At 42.8% G+C, this 25053-nt stretch overlaps 3 protein-coding genes across 5 annotated transcripts; 1 reads left to right on the forward strand and 2 right to left on the reverse strand.

Moving 5' to 3' along the window:
* Window positions 1-22: 22 nt before the first annotated feature.
* fkbp6 (FKBP prolyl isomerase 6) lies at window positions 23-3668 on the reverse strand. 3 transcript variants are annotated; one of them, XM_053887865.1, is made up of 9 exons: window positions 3458-3668; window positions 3089-3206; window positions 2924-3013; window positions 2706-2848; window positions 2457-2576; window positions 2198-2395; window positions 1831-1940; window positions 1688-1761; window positions 26-755 (listed from the first exon to the last, which is right to left on the reverse strand). In XM_053887865.1, the coding sequence occupies exons 1-8, from the start codon at window positions 3518-3520 to the stop codon at window positions 1689-1691; spliced, it is 915 nt and encodes a 304-aa protein (XP_053743840.1). In that variant the 5' UTR covers window positions 3521-3668; the 3' UTR covers window positions 26-755; window position 1688. The 3 variants fall into 3 exon arrangements, with proteins under 3 accessions (XP_053743838.1, XP_053743840.1, XP_053743839.1); XM_053887864.1 differs by having other exon boundaries at window positions 27-755; window positions 2649-2848; XM_053887863.1 differs by having other exon boundaries at window positions 23-755; window positions 2457-2848.
* A 338-nt stretch (window positions 3669-4006) lies between these two features.
* Window positions 4007-7089, reverse strand: tmem244 (transmembrane protein 244). Its single transcript, XM_053887866.1, has 6 exons — window positions 6922-7089; window positions 5882-5967; window positions 5109-5185; window positions 4886-5011; window positions 4556-4600; window positions 4007-4392 (listed from the first exon to the last, which is right to left on the reverse strand). Exons 1-6 carry the CDS (start codon window positions 7012-7014, stop codon window positions 4295-4297), a joined length of 525 nt encoding a protein of 174 aa, XP_053743841.1. The 5' UTR covers window positions 7015-7089; the 3' UTR covers window positions 4007-4294.
* A 4566-nt stretch (window positions 7090-11655) lies between these two features.
* tmem200a (transmembrane protein 200A) lies at window positions 11656-24443 on the forward strand. The gene is made up of 5 exons (XM_053843914.1): window positions 11656-12354; window positions 20692-20814; window positions 20970-21244; window positions 21320-21483; window positions 21782-24443. The coding sequence occupies exons 2-5, from the start codon at window positions 20699-20701 to the stop codon at window positions 22856-22858; spliced, it is 1632 nt and encodes a 543-aa protein (XP_053699889.1). The 5' UTR covers window positions 11656-12354; window positions 20692-20698; the 3' UTR covers window positions 22859-24443.
* Window positions 24444-25053: the final 610 nt, after the last annotated feature.

A 25053-nucleotide genomic window follows, 5' to 3' on the forward strand; every position in this document is an offset into this window, starting at 1 on the left:
CCGCTCCTCCCACGTACGTCCGACGGCTCTGCAGCTAAAGTGGGTCCTGAAACGGTGACAAAGAAGATAAATGCTAAATAGTCAGAAACGTACATCCGAAGAGTCACTTTAACTTACTTGGTCTGATCCGATTTATAACACTGCACTTATGTTCCATCAGTATAAATCAGCAGCAGGCGTAAATCTTTTATGGAAATATTGATCCAAAAGAGTGCTTTTCCGGTCATCACCGACTGGGCCGGCCCCGGGGAGCTCATCCACTCTTGTATTAATGTATCCAGGGGAAGATGGAAAACATGAGATGTCTACAGACAGCAGCCATTCCAAACATGCTTTAACAACAAATGAACAAAAAAATGTGTAAAATTTGAATATATCAGCACCAACCCATTACAGGGAAGCAGTACACAGTCGCAGTGACAACATTCCATCAATACAACACACACAGCCGTCGGGATGCTACTTCACAGCTAGTTACTTCTTGAAATTAATAAGCAGGTCAATACTTGGGCTATGATGAATGGGATTACAGAGATTAACCCTGATGGCATTAGATTTACATCACTGTGGGGCAACACCACCAAACTCCAGACTGAATTAGGCTTTTATTTAACAGGAAGGCAGGAACAAAACACACGCCAAAGAAAACCAAAACTCGATCCTCGATCTGATCTGTTCTCAGGAGCAGCTATCTGCCTCATTCTAATGTTTACTTCAACAGAAACAATTTGTCTTGAGATTATCTTCTGAATCCCCTGTAAAAAAGAGAATATTGATCATGCAAATGAATTAGAAAAAGTGATAAAAACATAAGGTTTGGTTATACATTACAGGTACAAGGGAGAACACAGTGTTTGCATCAGTATACACTGGTCACAGCTGCTTTGACTTCCACCAGGGCAGCCATTTTATCAGAGACAGAGACATTTCTTTAAATATCTTTAGTTTTTTTTAAGGCCCATTTGTGCAGACTTGCCATTCATCCAGGTCAGTGTACTTAGTGGATTTAAATAAGGCAACGGGACTTGCCCTTGCCCTTTCCCAAAAGGCTCTTCAGTCCAAACTTAAGTCCATTTGCCTCACTGAAATCCTCTGAGGGCACTACTTGTTTTGGGCACCTCCTTTAATTGTAGAAATGAGAAACACATTTTTTTTCACAAAGATACATCAGCTGCTACGTTACATATGTCATGAATCTCAAATATGGTGTGCTATTTTTCATAAAAAGGATGATCCCACTTTACAGCAATGCATCAGTATTATTTTCCCAGACTTCAGACTGTTCTTCAGGTACTAAATCCCTCCTATATTTTGTCAGTTTTCTCACATTGTTTTGGCTGACTCAGATTTTTGCACTTTAGTTTCAATTGCTTAACACTTCCTGTCTTATTGTGGCCATGTTTAACATCAGTTCCACTGGATTTTCTCCATCCGGATGATTTTTTTTGTGACTCAGAAATGGCTGCTTCGGTGCTACGCTCAGTCACGGTGTGGCGTGTGAAACACACTTGGCTGTCAATCACACTAAGATTACGACCCAAATCATTGAAACGTTTGTTAAAATTCCATGTCTAATAAAAAGTGAGTAAGTGCCAATCGCATCTGCCATTCAGACAGCAAACCTAGAGGAACGCTGAGCAGAAAGACAGCTTTTTTGACTTCACAGGAAAAATTAGAAACAACTTACTTTATAGGCCACGCAAGTCCTTGAACATCTTGCGGCACATGTCTCTCTCCTTATCCTGGCTGTCTTTGAGCCAACTGAGGTTCAAACATATGAAAACACGCTGAGTGACTTTAAGATTTTGATGACTTTCTGGATCCGCTTACAATGCCACTGTCTTCAGGAGGTTGTTTATGTTGGTGTCGAAGGGCTTTCTGGCCTGGGCCAGGATGAGGCAGTCTTGAGCTCGCTCATAGTCACCCAGCTCCGCGTATGCCTGAGCCAGAACAAAAGAAGAGTGAAAATAAGGCTTCACTTATGGAAGAAGAGGAATTTTCTTGCTCCACGTAGAAACTTGATCTCTCTTCTGATGCTGGCATGTTCCATTGCACATTTTATTGATAGGAATGTTTATATATTTCTTTGCAATTGCAACCTACTGTGACAGCTAATAAATTCATTTTTTTTTATCATGATCAAATGATGAATGTTATTTATTTTCCTATTGTCAATTCACACGTGTGAAAGTCTGACCTGTCCGCCGCGGAAAAGAGCCTTGGTGTTGCTGGGATCGATCTCCAAGGCATTGTTGGCATGTTTCAGGGCCTTTTGTGGGCTGTCTAACCGCAGTTCAGTGAGTGACAGATTCAGATAGAGGAGCAGCTGCGAGGCTCGGATCTCCTTCCTTTCTGCATCACTTTGTGTTTCTCTGTTCGCCAGCAGAGTCGTGGCCTGGGCATCAGATTAGAGTTGAACAGTTTGTGTACACTCCCTTCAGCGGAGGCCAGGATACCTGTTTATAACAGCCCTTGGCATTGAAGAAGTTTCTCTGCCTGAAGCGACGGTTCCCAAATTCACGCAGGGTATCTACAACTTTGATGAGTGTGGGCAGAGAAGCAGAGTTCTGCTCTTCCTGGGAAAGCACAGGGGGGGAAATGACTTGATAATTTATTGACCATTGGCAGAGATTAGTTTGTGTACTCACTGGACTCAGAGAGACAAATTCATCCATATCGGAGTCCAGAAAGTCAAGAACTTCTACCTCATACAGAATGATGGAAGCAGGAGGGATGAGTGGAGGACATCCCATCTCTCCGTACGCATACTGAGGCCAAAAGAGGAAGCGAGAGAATTCGCCCTTCTTCATGGTTAACAGCCCCAGTTCAAGTCCAGCCAGAGTCACATCTTAAGGGATTTAGATTTATTCAACAAAGACCTTTACACACATGTCAAATGAAGAATACCATTAATATCACTAACCTCTTCCCAACTTCATTATGTTGGGATGCTTCATGTAAGTGTTGCTTTCAAAAGGTCGGCTGGAGCTCTCCAGGTAAGCAGAGTAATGCACTGTCAGAAACAGTCGGGCCTGTCAGTCTATACTCCAAGAACATGATCAGGAGCTTCTTATATGAGGAAACATACTCAATACTGAAGCCTTTTGAGGAATAAGAGGTCCTTCTCCCGGCTGGACCACCTGTTTCAAGATCCCTCCGTCACCCAGGACATCTTGCATCTGGTGAGCCAGGCGCTCAAATGAACTCTACAGTGACAAAACGGGGTCAAACTCAACATTATCACCTCTTCTACAGACACAGTAGTCAAGTAAAATGCTATAAAGCTGTACTTTAAGCGAGTTATGAAGTTCATTTTGAAAAAGAGATTTGCTGCAAACACCACTAGGAAAACAATACACTATTAGAAACTATGTTTAAGGCCAAAACATTTATTTTGGCGGCAGACACCGTTAGCCCACTTCGTAGCTAACTCACCAGCTACTACAGGTGAACTCACCGCAGCAGCTCCCGCGCTCGTCGGTTGCGTCCCCTGGACGTTTGTTTCTCCATTATTGGGCATCGCGCCGATAGAATACTCTTAACCGGGATTCTCCTAGTTTTCTTCAGGCTCAAACAACTCACAATACACTTAGTTTGATGTGGCAGTTTGCGAACCCCGTCACGTGATCTAATTAACCAATAAGATCACGCGGTTATCCCACACGGCTCGAATGATGAAATGTTTTTGGAATTATGGAAGATAAAAACTGAAAATCATACAATGATTGAGTTATCTTCTTTTTTGCTTGTTTTGTTTTGTTTATTAAATAACATGATACGGTTCAAAGTTTTGACTCCTATCGTGACAGAAATACAATTTTTATCGAAGGTATGAAGTAAAACAAGTCGGCAAAAAACATAGTGTTTAAGGATGTTAGTTGAAATGTGTTAAGATCCACGCCAATGTTTAATTCATCTTTTTCCTCCAGGACAGAAAGCAAATCAAAACAAAGACAAGTGTTGGGGGATATTTTGACACAAACAAACACAATTGTCGTGATGTTGCATGAGGTATTTAATGTACCTAGATCATATGTGACGAAAAAAAAATCACATCACATAAATACAACTTCCCTACATTGGCTCAAAATTAAACGTTTTTATTCTGTATTTGCTTTCATGAGTGCACTAATTAACAAATCTATCTATACAACTTTTTGCAATGTAATTTTAGTAAACAGAGAATACAAAACAATATTTATACTGTACAGAGTGTTAGAAAAAGTTGTACCAAGTTGAACTGTATATATTAACACGAGGCTGTGTACACAAAAGTTGTGTTCAAAGTTGTCCATCAGAAGTTCTGTAGCTCCTCAGGATACACAAAGTTGTTTCTGAAGAGTCTATAAGCCAGAAGTTGACCAGCAAATATCATCATCACCAGGCCTGAACCTACACAAGGAGACATTAAACAATCAAATGAAGGCCTCAGAGCCGGACACAAACGGAGGATGTTGTCCGGATATAGATACAGGTTGAAAAATGTGGGAGTGTTTCAGTTCTGGGAAGTGCATGGATGTCCATTAGAGATGCACGTGGATGAGGAGAGGCTTACCGAGGGCGATCCACCAGTGCTCAGCTGAAGGGAAATCTGACATTACTGCGAGGACAAACAGAAACGCTGAGGTTAAATATAACATGAGGTTATTAAAAGCATCAAATCCACACACTTTTACAGTGAGGAAAACCTCAAGTAATATGGAGACGTGCTACTGCAGACCTTCCTAACTATCTCTTAATGTTTCCAATGTTTTGGTCATGAAACTCTATCAAACTCTGACTCAATTTAACGTGACCGACGTGTGCAGTTATATACATTTCAGCAGTGTAATTCTAATCAGCTAATACCCTGTTTGATCCACTATATGTCTTTGTTTGTATTGACCTGCTACTGTCATGGCGACATGCAGCAGTGTGACCGTGATGGCATAGTCCCAAACCCACTCCTCCACAATCCAGGCGAAGACCAGCCCTCCCAGAAGATAGGTGACCTCTGTTGAAATGACACCGACTGGGGGAACAAACCACATACAGGTCATTACTTTTTTTTTTCCCTCAGAACTCTGAAATGTTGACCTGAAATTGAACAAGCTGGTTTCCAGACTCACCCAGATATTTTGGATTCTGCCATGATGGCTGTGTTGTGTAGTCAAAGGGAGCCAACAAGCTGTTGATTTCATGAACCCTGCAGAAATACATCTTGTCATTGTTGCTCAGATTAGGTACAAGAAATTACAAGGCAAGAGAGTTGAAATCCAAGCTTATCAGCTACTATGTGTTCAAAGCTCGCCCAAAGCCCTGGTATATGTCCACTAGGGGGCACAAGAGAGCTAGGGTTTTACTACAGATGTACATGCTGTTTTCTGGCCTCAGTTAAGGACCTTGACACAGACATGTTTATTCATATGGAGCTAACACTTAAAGTGTTGTATCTAAAATGTTTTTTTTGTGTGGAGATCTACCCTCCAACCCAGGGTTAAGTATAATATTTAAGTATTTATAGTGGTATAAACAGTAAAGACTAAATTGCATGTTTTAGTTGCTTAAATAAAGAAACATTAGGTACAATAAAACTATCATGTGTGTGCGTTTGTGTGTGAGTGTGTGTAGGCCTGTTTATCCTACTTTGAAGGGACCAATTCTTGACAAAACATTATCCTGGTGAGGACTGTATGACTTAGTGGGGAGATTTGGCTGGACCCCATGAGGTTAAGCCTCAATTTCAAGATGAAGACTTCAAAATAACTGGGTAATTTTAATTGGGTTTAAGCTTGGTTCAGAGTCCTGGTTGAGGTTAGCCATTTGTTTTGGACGATGGGAGGCTGGGGAAAGGGTTACGGCAACGACCCCACAAGGATAGCAATACAAGAGTGTGTGTTACCTGAGCAGTCCAATGCAAAGACTGACGACCATGTAGTAGAGAGAGTAGAAGCAGACCATGCACATCAACAGATTCTGCAGGACGACCTGAAGAGAAACTCCAGTCAGTTTTCCACATCACCTCTCTTGCAGGTTACAGGGGATTGAAAAGAGGCTGAGATATCTCTGGCATACGACTGTATTCCTCACACAGCCAACACATGTTCAGTTCTCAAACGTGTGTTGAAACTCTGCTGGACATGCAGCCACTGAACACATCCTGCCAGGACAAGTCGGGTCAACCGCTCACCATTACATCAATGAACGCACACGACTTCAAAACCAGCCTGGAACTCAGAAAACAGCCCCCGTCAGAGACGATTATCTGGACAGGAAGTGTGTGACAGGACACTTAGGAGATAAAAGAGCGTCCTCAGAGCTGACATCTCAGCCACTGCAACACCGAGCGTAACTAATGACATTAAACAATGGGATGTTTGCCAGGGTGGGGTTGAGCGCAGGCCTAGTGCACGTTTGCTCCCGGGCACACTTCTAATCTGACTGTTGCTGCTCATAATAATCCTGTTCTGACAAGTCAAATATCAATTCAGATCTTTTGAAGTGCAGATTGAGTTATAGTCTTTTTTATGAAGAAGCTGACAAACCGTTTTCTTGAATATCTAGGGCAGCTGAAGTGCTCATTTTAGCACTGACAGCCAAGAGGTTATATATGGTTTGAGGGGGGGAAACGCAGCTGAGCCGGAGCTAATGCCATCAGACCCAGCTAAACACCTGAACTAACTCCCTGACTTGTTCGGCAGATCCAGGCTAGACATCACTAGAAAACTATAGACTTGCTGGTGCCCCGTGAGTTAAGCTCAGACTTCATTTGGCCATGAATACATTAGCAACCCATTTTCATTTTCTTCTTCCTAAAAAAATTTGCTCTCAGATGAGAAGTTTCATGGCATGAGATTTGTCGCCTAGAAAACGCCACACAGTCTGAAGCAAGAATCGCTGTGATCTCCACCAGAATCTTCTACGCCTCGGGCGCGTGCTTACCCATGTATCACTGGGTGTGGTCTTGAGAGAAAGGGGTCCATGACGTTTGATCAGCGTGAATCCACAGCAACGACAGCAGTAGTCCAACAACATGAATGGCTGCTGGTAAAAAGAGAGAATGTTCACTACATGTGTGCATTTCAGTGTGATGGCGCACACTGGGGACTAGAGGAGGGATGGATTAGAGGAAATGAGATTACAACTAAGAAGTCTGAGCAAATCCTACAGGAGATAAAGGTGAGCAGGATAGTGAGAGCCTAACTTTTTTTTGTCACATACAGAGAACATTGTAGTGCTGTGCAGAGAAAAAGTGGAAAAAAAACTCTTTAGATTGCTTTTTTGTTATTTTCAGATAATAAAATATTGTAATTTTATTTCTAAAATCAGGAAAAGTCAGTGTGAACCTTTATAATGCATAAAATAGAGCTATATGATGTCAAATTCATACAGCTCCATGCAGAAGTAAAGATTGGGGAAATTGTTAAATCGTAATTCAATTTAGAAAAATGTCATGATATTTCTGATTATTGGAAAACTTTAAAAAAAAAATAATAATAATTAAAAATGGCGCTTTTTCCTTAAAACAGTATGTGATAGAATGATTACTTGTTCGTAAAAAAAATTGTTACTCTTAATCGACATATTCTACCTAATTATTTTGCGCATTATCCTAATTTCTTTTTTTCATATACTTAGTCTAGTCACAAGAGGTCAATATGTCCATTATGATTTCAAAACAGATGTTTTTAATACGGCCAGTGGGTGGCAGCAAAACCTTATCTCACTCAGTGTGACGCCTACTATTAGACTGACTCGACAAGTATTTGCAATAACAGCCATTACATTATTATTATCTTTTATAAAAATTATAATAATAATTATTATTATTGAATAAACAAGCATTTTCCATAAGTGTAAAGCGTATGATACGAAGGGGAGAGAGAGCAAATGACCAAAGTTTAGCATCACAATGACGCTCCCAAAATAGCAACATCAACTCTTGATCCCACTCTCAGCGTCACAACCTACGTCTGAGGGTGGTCCGGCACTTGCACGTGTTGCTTTGTGATTGAAAGAGAGGGGATGACTTGGTTGCTGCCACGGTAACCTGCATCAGCGTTACCATAGCGATGGAGTGCAGGGGGTCTGCAGGGCAAGGTGGGCGTCAATATTTGTGCCTGTGTGGCTGAAGAAGTCAGGAAATGATGGCAGTCCAAAAGGCATCTGGACAAACCTTCTGAGGTCATTACTGAGAATAGAAACATTACAAAATGCATACAGTTTAAAAAAGCAAGTAGCACTTTGTTTGTGTATTTTTACATCTAAACAATTCAGGTCTGACACAAAAAATAGGGAATTAGAAGAAGAAAAAACCCCCAACAATAACACGAATAACACTAACTTTCTAAAAACCTCCTGCCAAGTTGAAACGCCTTTGTGTTCACACCAAAAATAGATTTAAAAAATAATGAAGAACAGTGCATCCTTTACAGCTTAAAAGCATTTCGACAGATTCCTGCACGTGGATGAATTATTAAAGCACAGCTGAAGGTTCAAACATGCTTTGAAATAGAATATTTCCTCCTAACCTTCCTCTCTCCGCTGGGTTGAAACAAGGTAATACATTGAGCACAGTAGTGAGTTAATTCTGGTAATGAGAAAAATACCCGAGCAAACTTGTCCGAAGCACAAGTCAAAACAAACAAGTGCTAACAGTGTCAGTGATATGCAAGACATCCATGGCAACTGAGCTAAATAGGTGCAGTTTAACAAGGGATTCCTCGACTTCCTCTTTCCAGGCCTGATCAGATTGCAGTGACTGAAAGCTCCAGAGACATTTTCAAGTCAGAGGAAGAGGAAGACAACCTCTGGTCTGGTCCCCAGCTTTCCCTGTGGTCTCAGCTGGGCAGCCACAGAAAACTTCCAATTAAATGTGACCCAAAGATAGCCTTACTGTTAGGGACTTGAAATGCCTCTTCAGCGCAGAGAAGGAAGAGCCCTTTTTCAAATCGAGGGCAGGATTGAGCGATATGCCGTTGGGTGAGCCATTATCTTTCCAGGGCTGCAGTAAGGAGAACTAATCGCTGTCCCCTCTGATCTGGTCTCGCTGTCCCGGCGCTTGTAAGGCTGCTACAACAACTGACACAAAGCCCTGATCCTTTATTACACTTCATCGGTTTCCAGAACTGAAAGTGCTGCTCCTAACGCCTGTTGTGTGTGTGGTGTCACGCCAGCTTGGAAAAACTAGAAACTCCTTTAAAGCACAGATCTGCTAAAGACTCCTCTCTGTGATGATGTCTTGACTTCTGAATTTGAAAACCACAAACTGAATCCTTATCCAGTCAATCTTCCACATGACAAGGAACTACAAGAATTTCAATCAGTCACACAACCAAACATGTACTCTTGAGCTACAAAGGAATAGTAAAAAAGGAGGAATGTGGGTCAAAGGCCAACTCTTAAAAGCAGCCTCAGCAGAGTTTTACTGCTGCAAGTTGCAGCTCTCACATTATACACTTTAACATATTAAACACTGACTGAGAAAAATGGACAACCGTCACTCCTAAGGCTGAAGTTTTTACAGCAAAGTATCCTTCAATGTGTCACACAACTGTCCTCCGAGTAGTAGTGCGTGATGATTCGTCTGGTTGATCCACCAAGTAGGATGTTGGCACCAGGCCGTGCCACACAGTTAACCAAAACCCTGGCTCATGGAAGCCATTTAACTTATCAGCGCATTCAAATACCGGATGTCTTCCAGCTCCAGGAACGACAAGTATGAAGAGTAGTTGTGTGTCACATGACAGGAGACAACTGGACCGGGGATGACACCAGTTATGCGACAATAAATGCCCCCTCCAGTGATCCAAACAAACTTGTGTGTCTTTATAATTTACAAATGTTCACAGTGTGACATATATTGTCCATACAGGATGGTGACCAGTCCAAGATGGCCGCTGCCTTTCAGCCTCTGTGGCTGGGATAAGATCCCTCAGACCGGTAACGGATGGCGGTCCAGTAAAGACGAAATGCTGGCGAGAAAGTTAAGAGATGCTTCAAAATCTTCTCATTCTGGAATTAAAACCACTATAATGTATATAAGTATATGAAGTATGAAGGTTGTTTTAAATGATAACAGAAGTCGTCGCCGCAATAGTTTCTTGTGAGTATTTGTTCAGTTTCACAATTCTTGGCAATGAAATACCAAAAAAGGCAGTTAATCAATCATAGTACATTATTTTTTGCCTCGACATTCAAACTCTCCTCCAAGTAATTCATCAAAAAAAAAGCAGTTCAAGAAGAAACATAAAAAGCCACTTCAATCTGTAAAGCTTCGATTCCAGGTTGTTGCTTGTAAACAACGTCAGTCTTCGTCCCCAAACTCTCAGTCAGTGCCGCTGTTTTCATTCCAACTATTCAGGAATGTAAATAAGATAAATGACTGCAGCACAATACTGCATGACTTGACTCATAAATAGCTGAATATGTTGGGAGATTTCTGGGTTGAGGAAGTTTTGTTGTGATCCTGTAGCTTCACATGTTTCCCCCATAAGAGAATGTGCCGTGTTCTCTCTACTCCATGGTGAGACGTGTGCATCTGTGTTATTAGGGTTGAGGTCAGACGTGTCATGGTCAGATTTCAAGTTGAGCGCCGTCCAAAATAGCCACAATGATCTCCACATTACAGACCGTGGCGTTTATCCACTTCCAGCTGTTCTCTTCTAATCCTAGCAAGCATTTTTTGCAACTTAATCTGAGCCATCTGAACAAAAACCGCGCTCACAGGCGAACACGCGCGCACAATTTCTGTCGTTAATTTCCTCGTCTCCCCCCAGCTGGTGTGTGTTTCGCTCACCCGCTGCATGTAAACACAGGAAATGACACAAGCATTTCTCCAGCTTTTAGAGAGCAAAGAACATTTAGGACATTTGGCTCAGAAACTCAACATCTGTAAAGCGCACAATGATTAATCACGGTTCACCAAAGCATTACTCATTTGCTTTGAAATACAAGCTTCACATTCAAAGGAAAAGTGAATGAATTTAAAGAGGACCAGGGGTCTCAAAGCAGAGTGGAGAGGCGGAACCTGGTTTTCTGTGTATTATCCTTCCACTGGAATGCTTTTAAACTCGCCTTCACTTTGTAACTGATATTGGGTTTCAGATATTGTTTGAAACAAGTGGCAGCAAGTGGTTGATTTTATCATGTTTTGTTGGCAAAAACTGAAAGAACAGCTAGAGTTTGATGGATTAGTGGGATAGAAAGAAATCTAAACTGTGTATCGCATTAACATCATGTCCAAAAACCAGGCACTGGCACCACAACGCCCGATTAAAAACCCATTTCACTGCCTGGATTCCAGATTTCAGGTTTACATCCCAACAAACAAAGAGGGAACATTTAGCTTCTCACTGCAATGTGGACAAAACTTCACCAAGCAAGCCACTGGTAAGTTAGTTGATCACAGATAATAGCCAAGCGCTCCCACGACTCCAAGAAAAACTAACTCGTGTCACCACAGGGGCTGCGCAGTGAAACGTTCGGGGCATCCCCGCTACCACTGCAGCGCCGCCACAGAACGCGGCTCTTAAAATGTCGGTGAAACCGCTTTAATTGGGGAATATCTGATAACATTTATTCGTGCGGATACAGCGCTGTGTTTGCTCTTTCGGGGTAGAAGAGAACACACTACTTTCTCTGGCTCCAATTCAACGTCTAACGCGAGCGTTAACATCTCCTGATGCACACACACGCACAATTACGCGAGCGCACACCCGCGCTCTCCCACCCCCCCTTCTCTTTCTCTCCTTTCTCCGGGGAATTAAACCATGTTTGGGTTCGCAACATTCCCGTCCTCGATGAAATCGCGGTATCTTTCCACGGAGTTCCTCTACAGACCGTTGGGATTGTGACTGGCTCCATCGCGAGCTGAAGTTTTGGACGGCAGTTTTACGCACCGGTATAACCAGTTCTTTGCTCCTTTGGCGAAATGCTCAGGATTTTGTTTCCATTGTGGGATTACAAACTGCGTGTTTACGGCTGTTTCAAACCGCTGGCGAGTGTAGGAATTCGCCTTCGCTCGTAAACGCCAGTGAGTTTCAACCCACTTCTTTGTCTTACACGCGCAATATTTTCCATCTGGTCCAAATACATTCGGCGCTGAATTAAGACTGAAATTACACGACTTGAGGAGCGGACCTGGCTGGGATAAGCGCCTCTCACTCGGACTGTATCCGATGACTCCGGGTGAAGCCCCTGATTCCCGCGCGGATGGAAGATACGCGAGGGTGATGGTAATGTCATTTGGCGTGGATTTTCTCTGGAAGTAACCTTCACAGTCGAGGATGGCTGAGCACTTCCCTCCGGGTTACACTCCAATCCCACCCCATGCCTAATGGCACTGTGACCTGCGTCAAGTCTCCTCTTTTTAAGGTAAGTCCCAGTCCAGATTGTAATCGAAAATATTAGAAGTGACGGCAATCTAACCATGTAAAAACCAATCGGATCTCGGCCGCCCGGATCTATTCGTCATGCTTTTCTCAAAGTCTGTCGTGATTGAGCAATGGGGATGGGAGATAGTGTTTTTTTTTGGGGTGGATTTAGAAGATGCCAGACTTGAATGCAACACAGACATGGGCAAATTTGAAATGAATATCTTATTGCCAGAACACAAATGAAGGACCTCTGAAGATAAAAGTGATTCCAGCTCCTTCTATCCAGAGCTGGCAAAACCTCAACAGCCAGATCTGTGAGAGACATGAGACCGGACATATATTACCGCGATGGGTTAGTAAGTCTTGGAACGTAAATCCAGTGAGTTGAAACTTTTTTTTTTTTTGGAAGACAAAGCAAATCAGCCCCACACTGGTTCAGAAAAAGCCTCACCTATCTTCACGTGGTAGACTCCATGTTTGTAGCATGAGGTATGTGAGCATGGGGGTTCCTCCAGTTCACCCCTTTAATCATCCTACTGGCCTTAAAAGTCACTTAAAGGCTTTAAAATGAGCTCAACAGTGGAGATGCATGAATCAGAGAGGCTAATGTTCTGGCTCGACTGTGGAATATCTCCCAACAGAACATTGTGGCTGCAGCATAATCTCTGGATTATGCGGGGCTGAGTGTGACTGTATGCCGAAACTCACCTGGTGAAAAAGCCGAGAGCCAGCCACACACTTTAAAGACGTCTTTTGTTGCTTCCGGTGAATTTGAGGATCATTAGGAAGTCAAGTGGCACACCAGCTAATCCTCGGTCGCCGGGGAAAAAATATAAATAAACGGGATAATCCGGTCTAAATAATCCACTCACAGGCAGTTTTTTCCTGACTTTCTCTTCATTAACAAGGTTTTCCAACCTGACGACATCTTGGCTAAAGTTATATTCTGAACATTCAGTACATTCATGACCGACTGCTTGGAGGTTTGTCCACTAGTCGGCATGTGACGTGAATGAATTTAAAAAATATGGATGGATCCTTTGATGTGCCCTCCATGAAATGGATTGGGACTTTCAATGTTTTGGATCATGATGGTCGTGTAGCCTTAGAAAGGATTCTTCTTACTGCGGATTCTGCTCAGAGGTCGATGATGTCACGACTATTTGAATAATAATCCCATTTGTGACTTATTTAACAGTCGGTTATAGTCGACTGTCGACCAGTCGTAGCAGAATATACAATACGTATACCACTAGCGTCAACCTAGACCTCTCACCACTGTGTCCGGGGTCTGCCCCAGGGAATCCACCAGGGAGGAGCAGTGGTTCAACACTGAGTCCATCACAGATGACAGAGCTCTATAGCTGGGGGAGAAAACCAGCTAAGAAAACTGCTATTTGTACACAAATCTTTGATGTTTGTTGTGTACCATTAATGTCTTTGATATGTGTCAACGTCTATGTTGTCATTGGCTGTTGCGACATGTAAAATTTCCCCACTGTGGGACTAATAAATCTAATCTTATAAAATCTAAAATTGACCGGTAAATTGAGTGGTTGTCCTTTTGGCTGAGCTCTTTCCTCCCCATACCTTGCTCTTACCGATGCACAAAACCTCAAGATACTTGACCTCCTCCACTTGAGGAAGGGTCTCTCCAGCTACTTAGACAATACATTCTGCACGTTTCTGGCTGAAGAGGGAAGTTTTAAGAAACAAGTTTGGGTATATTGACTTCAGAGTGTTGTCTTTGCTTCACACAAAGCCAAGATGCTCTACCAGGGAGCCTGGGGACATTAGTGCTTTCCCCAGTCACAGCTCATGTGGAGATGGGGAAGTACGGAAAGTGCTTATAATGATGAACACCAATGGACAAAATGCCATTTTATTTTGAGTCATATTGTTGGTGTGGATGACACAACTGACCTCGGATGTTGAAGTCGACTGGAATAGTGTTCTACCTCGGAAATGTATTTCTCCCAAACACCAGAGAGAAAGAACGACCCGCTCATGATCTCCAAATCAATTGGCCGAATGGTTAGAGAGACGTCTGACATGATCCACTGCAACATAAATGTTTTGGCAGCAACTCAGTTAGTGCTACAAAAGGTATTTCATTTTGATGGTGTTCCAAATTATCATCTGGATTCAGGGACCTTTTGAAGGATTCGCAATTCTTCTTCGCTATGCCATGTGTGTTGTGCAAGCCAGTTCTGGAACACTACTGCCACCTGCTGTCCCATTGCTATCAATGATATTTAAAAAAATTATATAATCTTGGGTATAAAAAGACAAAATCAATATATGAATGCATGTCCTCCTGATATCTTTAGTTCATGGAGGTCAGAATTTAGCAGAAATTGCAAAAGAACATTTCGTAACTTGCGTTTTCTCAACACTAAACTGATGTCATGTGCGTTGGCTTTTTCACACTGCAGCTGCCAACATTTATTACAGTCATGTTAAGATGCTAAATTAAAGTGCTGTGTGTGTCTGGAGGGAGGAGAGACCAAGTATAAACAAACACCCTCAGAGTTTCAGAGTTATCGGTTATTTGAGGACACGCAGTGCCTTGGGATGATTGTTAGGGTCTGACAGCCAATCTGGGAGGTGAGGGAGGACAGGATTAGTGATTTTCAGGTTTCCACATTAAGCACACAAACACATAAGCCTGGCGCAAGCATAAGGAGTTTCAAGTCCCCATCTAATTCAATTGGAGGAGTCGAGGCAGAGACTGTCTAATGCTTTAAAGATGAGGATAATGTTGGGTGAAGCCAAACAACATGGTGAGGAGGAGGCAGGCCTTGACACTTCAGAGGTTGCATCACTTAATGCGCTGCTGAAAGGTCAGTGGGAAACACAAAGTGACATATTCTCTGGACCAGTGAGTCACCCCTGACCGTACGGAGCGGGAGAATGCACAAACACAATGCAGGGCTGCTTATTTATAGTTCCCCTCTGACTCTCTACTCGCTCCATTTAGCTTTCGACAAATGGTCCGCACAGATTGCAGCATAAAGAAGTTATGTTCCAAAAATCAATAAGATAATAGATATGAAAAAGTAGAAGACAATGACTCTTATCAATCAACTGGATGAGGCTTGGAGCCCAGCCAGAAGCTAAAATGTCAGATATTTAGAAAGATATTTCATTTGAGTAGCACTCAAAGGTCAGGGTCCCGAACTATCGGATCTGAATGATGAACATCATGTGTAAAGTTGGTTGTAAAGTCCAGGTTAAGTATTGAAGCATTGAAGCTTCCTGGTGCTGAGTGCTAACTCAACATGGGCTCTTTGGTTACAGTGGCAGGAGAAACTCGATGGGGCCTCAGCAAACATTGGCTACATGATTTGTTGGGCCGGAAAACTGTCACGTAGATGGAGCATTAGCGTTGAACGGGGTGGGAGAATACGGGAAAAATGAGATTATACATCGCTTGATGTAAAAAACAACAAAAAAGAATTACAGATGTATAAATATGCACTTTTTAACAAAATAACAAAAACATTTCATTGAAAACAGATATGAAAAAAAGATATCTTTCTCAACATTTCACGACAATATTGATACATTGATTTTCTTCCGAAAATAAATGCGTCACATTTTTTTATATGTATTTATTTTAAAACTCACAACAGACAAGAGCACAGAAAATCCAAGGCTTAAATTCCAGTGGCATTCAGTCATGCTGGTAGCCCATCAGTGTTTTAGTTTTTATGACTGGACGCCGGCTATTTCACGCAATACCATCGTCATTACATGCTACAGCATCATGTCATGCTATTAAAAAAATAAAAATAAAATAAAATAAAATCATCATTCTTAAACATTCAGAAAAATGAAATAATAAAACAAAACCTCCCATGATGCCTGAGCCTCCCTCTGGTTCAGTATATTGGTGATACACCATCATTCCATTCCTAGACTGCGCCACCAAAACAGGACTAGCATCATCAGTATGGAAAGTCGACCTTTGCCACAATGCTGGTTTACACCAGCTCATTTGCATGTTCCTTGTGCAGCACTCTTCTGGCAGCAGAGCAGAGTGCGTGTGCAGAAGTATCTTCACGTTCTCACACATAGCTGTGATTGTCATATCTAATCCCGTCATGTTTTTACTTAAGGAAATGAAGCACAAACACCCACCGCGTGGTCGAAAATAGCTCCCTTGTTACAGACACAATAAGTTAAAAAGGAGGGTAAAGAAAGAAACACATCACATGTAACTAATGTATATCACTCACAGTCCAGAGAGACACAATTCGCCTCCTACACCTGTTCGACAGTACCAAGTGCAGCCCATTAGTTTGAAGAATCAGCCGATAAAACGCCAGAAGATACATAATTGGTCCTCAGATGTTTCATACTGAGCTGTCAAACACCTAACAGCAGCACATGAAAAGCCTCCATCAGAAGATGGACCTCATATAAAGCAGCACACATGCAAGATGAGGGGGACACATCTTTGAACATATCAGAATTTAGTCACACTTCCTGAAGGTCAGGGTGGACAGTAGTAGTAATAGTAGTATGCGTGATGCTAGTTGAGTTCTTCATATGTATTTATTATTCATTATATTCAATAAAGTTGCATATTTGAACAAATATATTCATTTAAAATAATGTTCTGGAGGGGAAAAATATTAATAAAATAAAATAAATTAAAAAGCAATCCACCAAAGAGATTAACATCACTGAAAAATAAATATAATTGTGAAGTTAAACTAAATACTCATTAAATGTGTTTAAATTCATTTGAAAAATCAATAAATAACCATCAATAATAACGCAAATAGACATTTATTCTTTGGCTTGCATACAACCACTCAGCTGATCTTGTGAGTAATTTTATCTGCGCAGGTTTTAGTCTTAACAGTTCTGCTGGCTTTTATGTCTTAATTCTATGCATTTATTATCATCAATGTTTGTTTTATCTTGATTTTACACTCTGTACAGCACTTAGTGACGATCTTGTGTTGTTGTTTTTCAAGTGCTTTAGATATAAATATGGTACAGTATGGTACAGCGTAGTGTGATAAATAACCTACGTTTGACACCTCTAACACCACAGATAAATATCAGTACAATACCTTTCAAGTTGTGATGGTGTAGAATCAAAATAGTGACCGAATGGGGCAGGAATCTTAAAGACCTGTTGAATATTATCTGATACTTAAATGTTCTTTTGCCCCTGGTCGCCTCCAGGACGGTGTTCATCTTGTTTTCCACTGGCAGTCGTGGTTTCCCTGCTGCATCAGAGAGATTGGCTGGTTTGATCAAGCGACTTTGGGAAAGCGCTGCTGCCACTGACTTTTCTAGGAAACTAAATAAAGATTTCCACTACAGGGATCAACAAAGTCAATTACCGAGCAGTGCAGCAGCAACGATCTGTCTCGGTAATTTTATCTCCCTCTTGTTCGCTGGCTCATATCTTAACCTCGTCCTGAAAAAGGAGCAGACTAGTGTCATCCACCTCTGTGGAGCTGTTTTACTGCTCCGGCTTGTTGTATGCAGCACAGAATTTGTGCATGATAACTGGCTCTGTCGGCTTGATGTTTCACTCACATCATCACTGTATCACGCAGGGTTGACCTTCACTCTGACAGTAGGAGATTTATTCATCTCTCCTTTGAGATTAAGTTCAAGTGTCACCGTAAAAAACGCATTCAGCACGACTCATTATGCAAGTAGAAACATCAGTGGAGGATTTCTTCGTATTCCCTTCTCCTCTAACAGGCGCGTCAGGAGGCCTCCCGCTGGCTTGCTGCGCTATGACAGATTATAATCTTCAGTATTTATCTGTTGAAGACGTCACAAAAACAAAGCCGATGGTATTTAGAATTTCCTCATTGGTGCTGATGCTGGTGAGTCCCCTTCACTATCACCTCCACATCTGCCCTCCCATCCCCCTCCTCCTGCTGTCAATCACACTTCTCAGCGAGTGCGAGTAAAATCAATCTGTGACACCAAGGTTTCAATGTAGCTTTGATGACTGCACGCGCCAGCAGAAAACCCAAATCAAAGATGTAGTGGTGTTGAAGGTGCACCTATCGCACGCGTGTCATCCTCACGCACACAATATTCGGTTGCCATAGAAACATTCCACCTAGCAGCAAGCAGTTGCTATAGGCACGTCACCTATAGATTAAGCAAGTTGGGATTGTCAAACGCCATCGAACCCCTCCTTACATAGATACCTAGAGTCACATGTAAGTATACTTGAGATTTGTATCTCTCTTGGATGAATACTGTATATGTTCTCCCTGTACATATAACATACTGTGTTGTTCAAGGGATGCACGATCATTTTGAGATAATCTCTTGCTGAAAAAGAGTAAAAAAAAAATCTCTGTTAAAAGGTGGCAGCAAGATCGACCATACAATTGGGCTGCTACTGCGAGGACCTCAGTTGTTAAAGTCTGTGTCTAGTCATTTCACTGGCTGGATACATACAGAGTATGTCATCGTCCTGTAGCTGGAGCACTTTTCTCATCTTCTCTCCAATACATGTTACGTTATTGGATAAGTGCGTTGAGTAAAAAGCACTGAAACATAAGAAGATATCAATACAGTGTCAACAGTGTTGTTATTGAGCCGCCTGTCACTGTTATTTGATTCCCTCCCACTATAATGTCCGTTGCACTGAACAAACATTCTCATTAAAACGACCAGGACTACAAAGCAACTGTAAATAAGCTAAAAGCACTGCAGTGAATGAACAAGTCAGATCTGTAATTTTATGTTTTATAGACTTCAACTTTACAAAACAATACTGTATAGAAAAAGATCACACACTCAAGCCGTTTCATGTGGTCCACAGCCTCCAAGACCAGCTCACACCGCCTCTATTTTACCTGTCTATCTACAACTACAGTGAATACAGAGCAATACGTGATAGTATTCAGAACGCCTTGTACACAAACATGTGGAAGAGGAAATCATTGTAGCAAGTCAGTGTTGAACAGTCTAGGTCGACATTTTGACATTCTAGATAAATTCTAGGCATCTTTGGTGTTAACTCATCTCAATATAGCGATGAAATTGTTTAAAGATTATTCTTAAATGCATATTTTGGACAGGTGTGGGAGGAAACATGAGCTGCATCAGACATTTTTGTGTCCTAACCTTTGCTATTATATTATTATATTTATATTATTATAAAACTAAACACAAATCTATGAGTAATTGGGTCAAAATGTCTATAATTACAACTGAAATCATGAGTGAAAAGAAATAAATCTTCATTTCCTGTGTGACTTGACTAAAAGTTGGATTTGCGGTGTAGAGCGCAGGCGTTTTTGTTGTCCTGTCTTTCTTTTAACCTCTTTCAGTGACACACATTGAGCCTTCTCTGTACATCAGTGCACTCGGAAAGTCTCTGCTGCAACTCCCGAGAGATTTAGTGGATACTACCTTGATCGCAGTGAGAAAGAGACAAGTATGTGTGAGAAGTACACCGCAGACACTGTGTGATAACAGGCGGGTTGTGTTCTGCCTTGTGTGGTTCACCATCTGTGCTGGATTTGCAGCAACAAGATGAAGACTGACACATAAAATGCATTACGGTGTGATAAAGAGAAAGAGGCTGGGAGAGGGAGATATGTGCTCTTTTGTCCGATTCACCCGCAACCAACTGTCCAATAAGGTTTGGGGGGTGGGGAGGTTAATGCATTCAAGATGTACAAGTGAGAGCAAGAGAAAAAGAGGCTACATAAATAATGGGAAAATTAGCAGGATTAAAATAGTCAGGATTCTGGGTCAGATCATGAAACACAGGAGGGAGAAAACCAATACGCTATTTTGAAATCTGATATATAAGCAAAGAAAACTGGACATGAAAATGTGTCTTTCATTTCCAAAGGACTGATCATTTCTGTCTTATTCCTGCTGTCTTGTGTCAAGTGAATCTAGATAGATACTAGTTTAAGCCTGCTGATTTCATTTTTTATTTTCTCAATGACCAGATTTGTCTCATGAACATGGATACATTCTGCATCAATATGCACACTCGCTGCCTCGTGCTGATTCCAGGGATCAAACTCCACCACCGTCAACATCTCCAGACAACAGCTTAGAATGTTGCCCTGGGCTGCAAATATTTGTTTGCCTACATCCGTAAACAGGGTTTGTCAACTTTGCAAAGAAGCTTAGATTCCGTCGTGCTTTACTTGCCAAAGTGTCACCTTCAGTTTCCCGTCGCTCGACAGAAAAAAAAAAAAAAGCTGTTCTGCTCTCAGCTGTTTGAGGACGTCTCACGCTTCAGTTTTACCAAGTGTCACTTTAAACTTGTCCTTGAACTCAAGCTTATCTCATGGTTTGTGTGGGTGTGTTTTCGCAGGTAGAGGATGATGGCAGCTGCAGGGGTCTTGACCGGTTTGGCAAAGCTAAAACGCCAGGACTCGGCACGCTCCCAGCAACGACCTGTGTCAGGTCTTGGGAACGTACCTGCAGAAGCACCTCGGTAACCAATAGTTTGTCACTTCAATATTTAACAGGAGCTGCTTCATCATTGCCTGGTTCTCAGCTGCATTCAAATCTACAGTTCTGATAACCAGCTGATATATGATGTTTGGGAGACATATTTTTCTTCCATTTACTATTTCTGATGCCACACAGGAAGAGGAAACGGCGCACTGATGTTGTCGTGGTACGAGGCCGCCTGCGGCTCTACTCTGCATCTGGATTCTTTCTCCTGCTGGGCTTGGTTATTCTGGTCATTGGGATTGGGATGGCAACACTGGGATACTGGCCACAGAGTGGAAGAAAGCCTTCACCCAAAACAGCCAGAAGAGAAGAGGTGAGCACGACAACTGGAGGAGATCCAGGTAGACCAACGCTGACAGTGACGCAGGGAGATGTGGGGAACGCCAGCACCAGTCAGGAAGTACAAGGTACAGCATTATTGTAAATGAAAGTAGATTTCAGTCAATATTTGCTTGGCACTTAAAGAGCTGTGGTGTTGGCAGACACTCTATCAAAGCAGACAGGGGGCGCTTTGTCACGGTTTCTGGAAAAGCATCTCCACTCAGAGAGGATGAAGATGCTCGGGCCGTTCACGATGGGGATCGGGATTTTCATCTTCATCTGTGCCAATGCGATTCTTCATGAGAACAGAGACAGAGAAACAAAGGTGGGTTTCGAACTGAAAAAGGGTTTCGACTTTTGCTCATCGGAGACTGTTCAGCACAGCCAACGTCCTCATCCCATTTCTTCCACCCTACTTCCATCCACTTCTCTGTAAATGTAATCTTTTTATTTTCTCTTGCCAGCCTTCCCTCGCTCCTTCTCTCTTGCTTGGATTAATCCGCTCTTTAATTTTTAACCATTCCAGAAAGCCACGATGAGATCACGAACACAAGTGTAGCAAATACTCATTTGTTTACACCCTTGCTTGCCTCAAACTACGATTTTCCTTGTTTCTCCTGCAGATCATCCACATGAGAGACATGTACTCAACCGTCATTGACATACATCGGCTCAGACAGCGAGAGCAGAAGCAACTTCTGCACAGCAGCGCTTATGCCAGGGAGGGCTACGCTGCTGATAACCTGGGGCCAGTGCGATCACCAAGCAACACTGTCCTTGGCTTCTCCTCTTGGGCTGGGGGGAGCATGGCTGGGTCCACTGAGGAGGAGGAGGTGCTGCTGGCTGAGGAGGAGTTACCGAGGAGAAAAGAGCAAGTCCAACTGGATTGTAGTTTCTCGGGACTTCTCGCGCCCCTTTACAAGGATCGCCCAGGGTTTAGCCATTCGGATTCTATACCGCACAAGTGGTGTGTGGACCGGGACGGGGAGACGGGCGGGCACCATGCGCGCTCCATCGTCTCCTCCTCCATATCTGCGTTCACGCTCCCCGTGATTAAACTAAACAACTGTGTGATTGACGAACCCGAGATGGAGGCCATCACTGAGGAGGAAAGAGGACTGAGGAGAGACGACCGGTCACAACCGCTGAGCTCCATGGAGTCCTTGGCGGTGCCGGTGGCTACAGTTGCCAAGGCCTCAAAGCCCCCAGGCCTACACCGGAGCAACTCCGCCTCCTCTTCGTCGCACTGTTCCTCTCTCTCCTCGTCCTCCCTGCCCCCTGTACCGTCCTCTACCTCAGGATGTTGGCTCTCACCAGGAACAGCGAGGAGCGACTTTGGCTCCAACTCCTCTCTGCACATGCTCAGCAGCCATTCCAAATCTCTAGACCTGGAGCGCCGGCCGAGCATGCTCAGTGTGCATGCAGAGCAGCGCAAACACCCGAGCTGGCCTCGCCTGGACCGTAGCAACAGCAGCTGCAGCAACAGTGGCCTACGAGGAAGCAGCAGAGGCTACATGCGGTTGGAGGACCGAGAGGAGCAGGCGGAGGACTTGTTGGATGCCTCACTGTCAGCGAGACGGGATTACAGCAAGCGCGAAAAGCTGCTGATGATTTCAAGGTCTCATAATAATCTCAGTTTTGAGCATGATGAGTTCAACAGCAGCACACTAAAGAGAGGAAGCTCTGAAACCCGGTTCTGAAAAGCTGACAGGAACATTGAAATGAAGTCTGTCCTCTGCTCTCCAAGTGTATCTGGGAGGAAGTTAACTGCTAAGCAGGCGGGAAAAAATGCCTTCATCCGTACGGAGAGGAAGCTTCGCCAGTCTCAGGCAGGAGAATAGAGGTTGATTTGTGGAGTGAAGTTTAGAATTCATGACAGCGAGACAGCGCGCTAAACTCACTGATCCAGAAGTGTTTTATCTCAGGTAAGTGAGGAGATCAGGCCTGTACAGGATGTATGACAGGAAGCTCAGATACCCTTCAGTGTGATCCTGATCCGATGACAGATCCTGTCTCAGGGTTGTCTCGAAAAGGTCATGCAGGATGCCACAGACGGTCTTAAAATAGAGATGGAAAAGGGTGAAAGATATGAATCAGAAGTTGTAGATGACTTAGCCAGGAACATCAGTCAGATGTGACAGCTTGAGCTTAACTTTTTTGAGGCACCATTAGTGGAGTCTGATGGATTCATTTTGACATGGATTGAAGATGGATTCTAAGCAAATAGGCCATGTATTTTGTGGCAACGAGTGTTTTAAATAGACGCAACCAAAAGACGGATATTATTTCCTCACTCAAACAAGAGATCCTAAGTGCTTCGGGAAGACTTGTGCAAGCAGCTGCCTTGCTACTTAGCGATGGGAGGAGACTGGTGGGCTGACCCCAAAACAGATTCTGAGCTGGCTGACAAGGCAACAAGATGTTGATGTAACGCCTATGTATGCTCATGTATGTGTGTTAGTTGTGTGTCTAGTCACTAAATCAAGAAAAAGGTCCATTATATGAACACAAAATATTGCATTTTATGGGAAATGTACAACCAATATATGGATAATATTGATAACAGAAGGAGGGAAGTGATATCTAATGTTCAATATCATCGACAACAATTGTCATATTAGGGTCTTTAGCCATATGCAAGGACAGTTGCTTTTGTGACACATACAGTGTGAATGATGACCTCTCATGTACAGGTATTTATTTAGACTTCCTGTGAATTGTTTGTTCACATTACAGGTTTTTCTTTTGATGTACTACTTAAAGATAGCTGAAATATTTTAGAACATCATCATAACAAGTAAGGGTTTTGTAGAGTTCACTGCTACCGAAGTACACATCAGAGAACCTGTCGTCTTATAAGTGGAAGATTCACAGCATAAAAGGCTGGAGTGAGCCTCAAGATTTAACATGACAACAGCCTGTAACGGGAAGACAGACTTCTGTTTACGACACAGTTGAGAGTGTTTGGACTGTCACGAGAATATACTGGTGGATTTCAAATAAAACTGTGCTGCCTTGGATTTTTCTTGGTGAAGCTCCGGCATCATTCCTGTTTTGATAAGGAGGGATCGATTCATACTTGAGCTGTACAGTGGATTCCCTTGCTTCCGTAAAGACGGTCGAGACTCAACAGCAAGGCTTAATCAGATCAGATCCCAGAAAATGTATTTAAATCGCTTCACAAATAAAAATGGATTTTGAATGAAACGAATCAGTGTTGACAAAATTCACCTCCGTGATCTTGTGCGTCGCTTTTAATAAGCCTTGGAAGCAGCGTCTGTAGGACTCACGCACCAAAAAGAATCAAACAAGTCTCTCATGCACAAAAGTAAATCCCCCCCCCACCACCATCACCACTCTCCGTCTGCTGCATAAAGAATAATAAGCGAAGGGCTGGATGAGTCATCTCCAATTATCATACTCTGCAGCTCTGTTGTATAATGACGTGCACAAACACAGACACGACCACTGGCACCCTCTAAGATCACTCTTCTGAAATACCTATAAATGCCATTCATAAGAGTGGAGGTGCAGCTACGGGAATGATACGCGTCCATGCGGTAAACAAAGACCAGATCAGTTGTAAACAAGTGGTCCCTCAGTTCTATCGTTAAAACCACAAGGTTGGAAGACAGCCGTCCTGTATCCATGCGCTGTTGCTAAGCTCATCTGCATGCTTCAATTATGCCCATGAAAGCTGCGGAATGAAACTGTCAAGCTGGCAAAGAAACAGTCGGCATGTAATTTAACCTGGTGACTCCTAATGCTGCGTCTGTGACAGGTGGGATATCGGAATAAGCCGCCAGTGGAACACCACGCACCACTCGAGTAAATCACACTCCTCTTATCCTTGGCATCACCGCGGCATGTCTTCATCTCCTTGGCGGCGTGTTAC

Source organism: Synchiropus splendidus, chromosome 15, assembly GCF_027744825.2.
Source record: "Synchiropus splendidus isolate RoL2022-P1 chromosome 15, RoL_Sspl_1.0, whole genome shotgun sequence".
Taxonomy (NCBI): domain Eukaryota; kingdom Metazoa; phylum Chordata; class Actinopteri; order Syngnathiformes; family Callionymidae; genus Synchiropus; species Synchiropus splendidus.

Coding starts and splice junctions, on each gene's coding strand:
- fkbp6 (XM_053887863.1), bottom strand. CDS start 3,520: ATGCCCAATAATGGAGAAACAAACGTCCAGGGGACGCAACCGACGAGC. Junction 3,014..3,088: donor TCAAAAGGCTTCAGTATTGA/GTATGTTTCCTC, acceptor TGTTTCTGACAG/TGCATTACTCTGCTTACCTG. Junction 2,849..2,923: donor CATAATGAAGTTGGGAAGAG/GTTAGTGATATT, acceptor AAATCCCTTAAG/ATGTGACTCTGGCTGGACTT.
- tmem244 (XM_053887866.1), bottom strand. CDS start 7,014: ATGTTGTTGGACTACTGCTGTCGTTGCTGTGGATTCACGCTGATCAAA. Junction 5,012..5,108: donor GCAGAATCCAAAATATCTGG/GTGAGTCTGGAA, acceptor TTGTTCCCCCAG/TCGGTGTCATTTCAACAGAG. Junction 4,393..4,555: donor GCACTGGTGGATCGCCCTCG/GTAAGCCTCTCC, acceptor CTCCTTGTGTAG/GTTCAGGCCTGGTGATGATG.
- tmem200a (XM_053843914.1), top strand. CDS start 20,699: ATGATGGCAGCTGCAGGGGTCTTGACCGGTTTGGCAAAGCTAAAACGC. Junction 20,815..20,969: donor GTACCTGCAGAAGCACCTCG/GTAACCAATAGT, acceptor GATGCCACACAG/GAAGAGGAAACGGCGCACTG. Junction 21,484..21,781: donor ACAGAGACAGAGAAACAAAG/GTGGGTTTCGAA, acceptor TTTCTCCTGCAG/ATCATCCACATGAGAGACAT.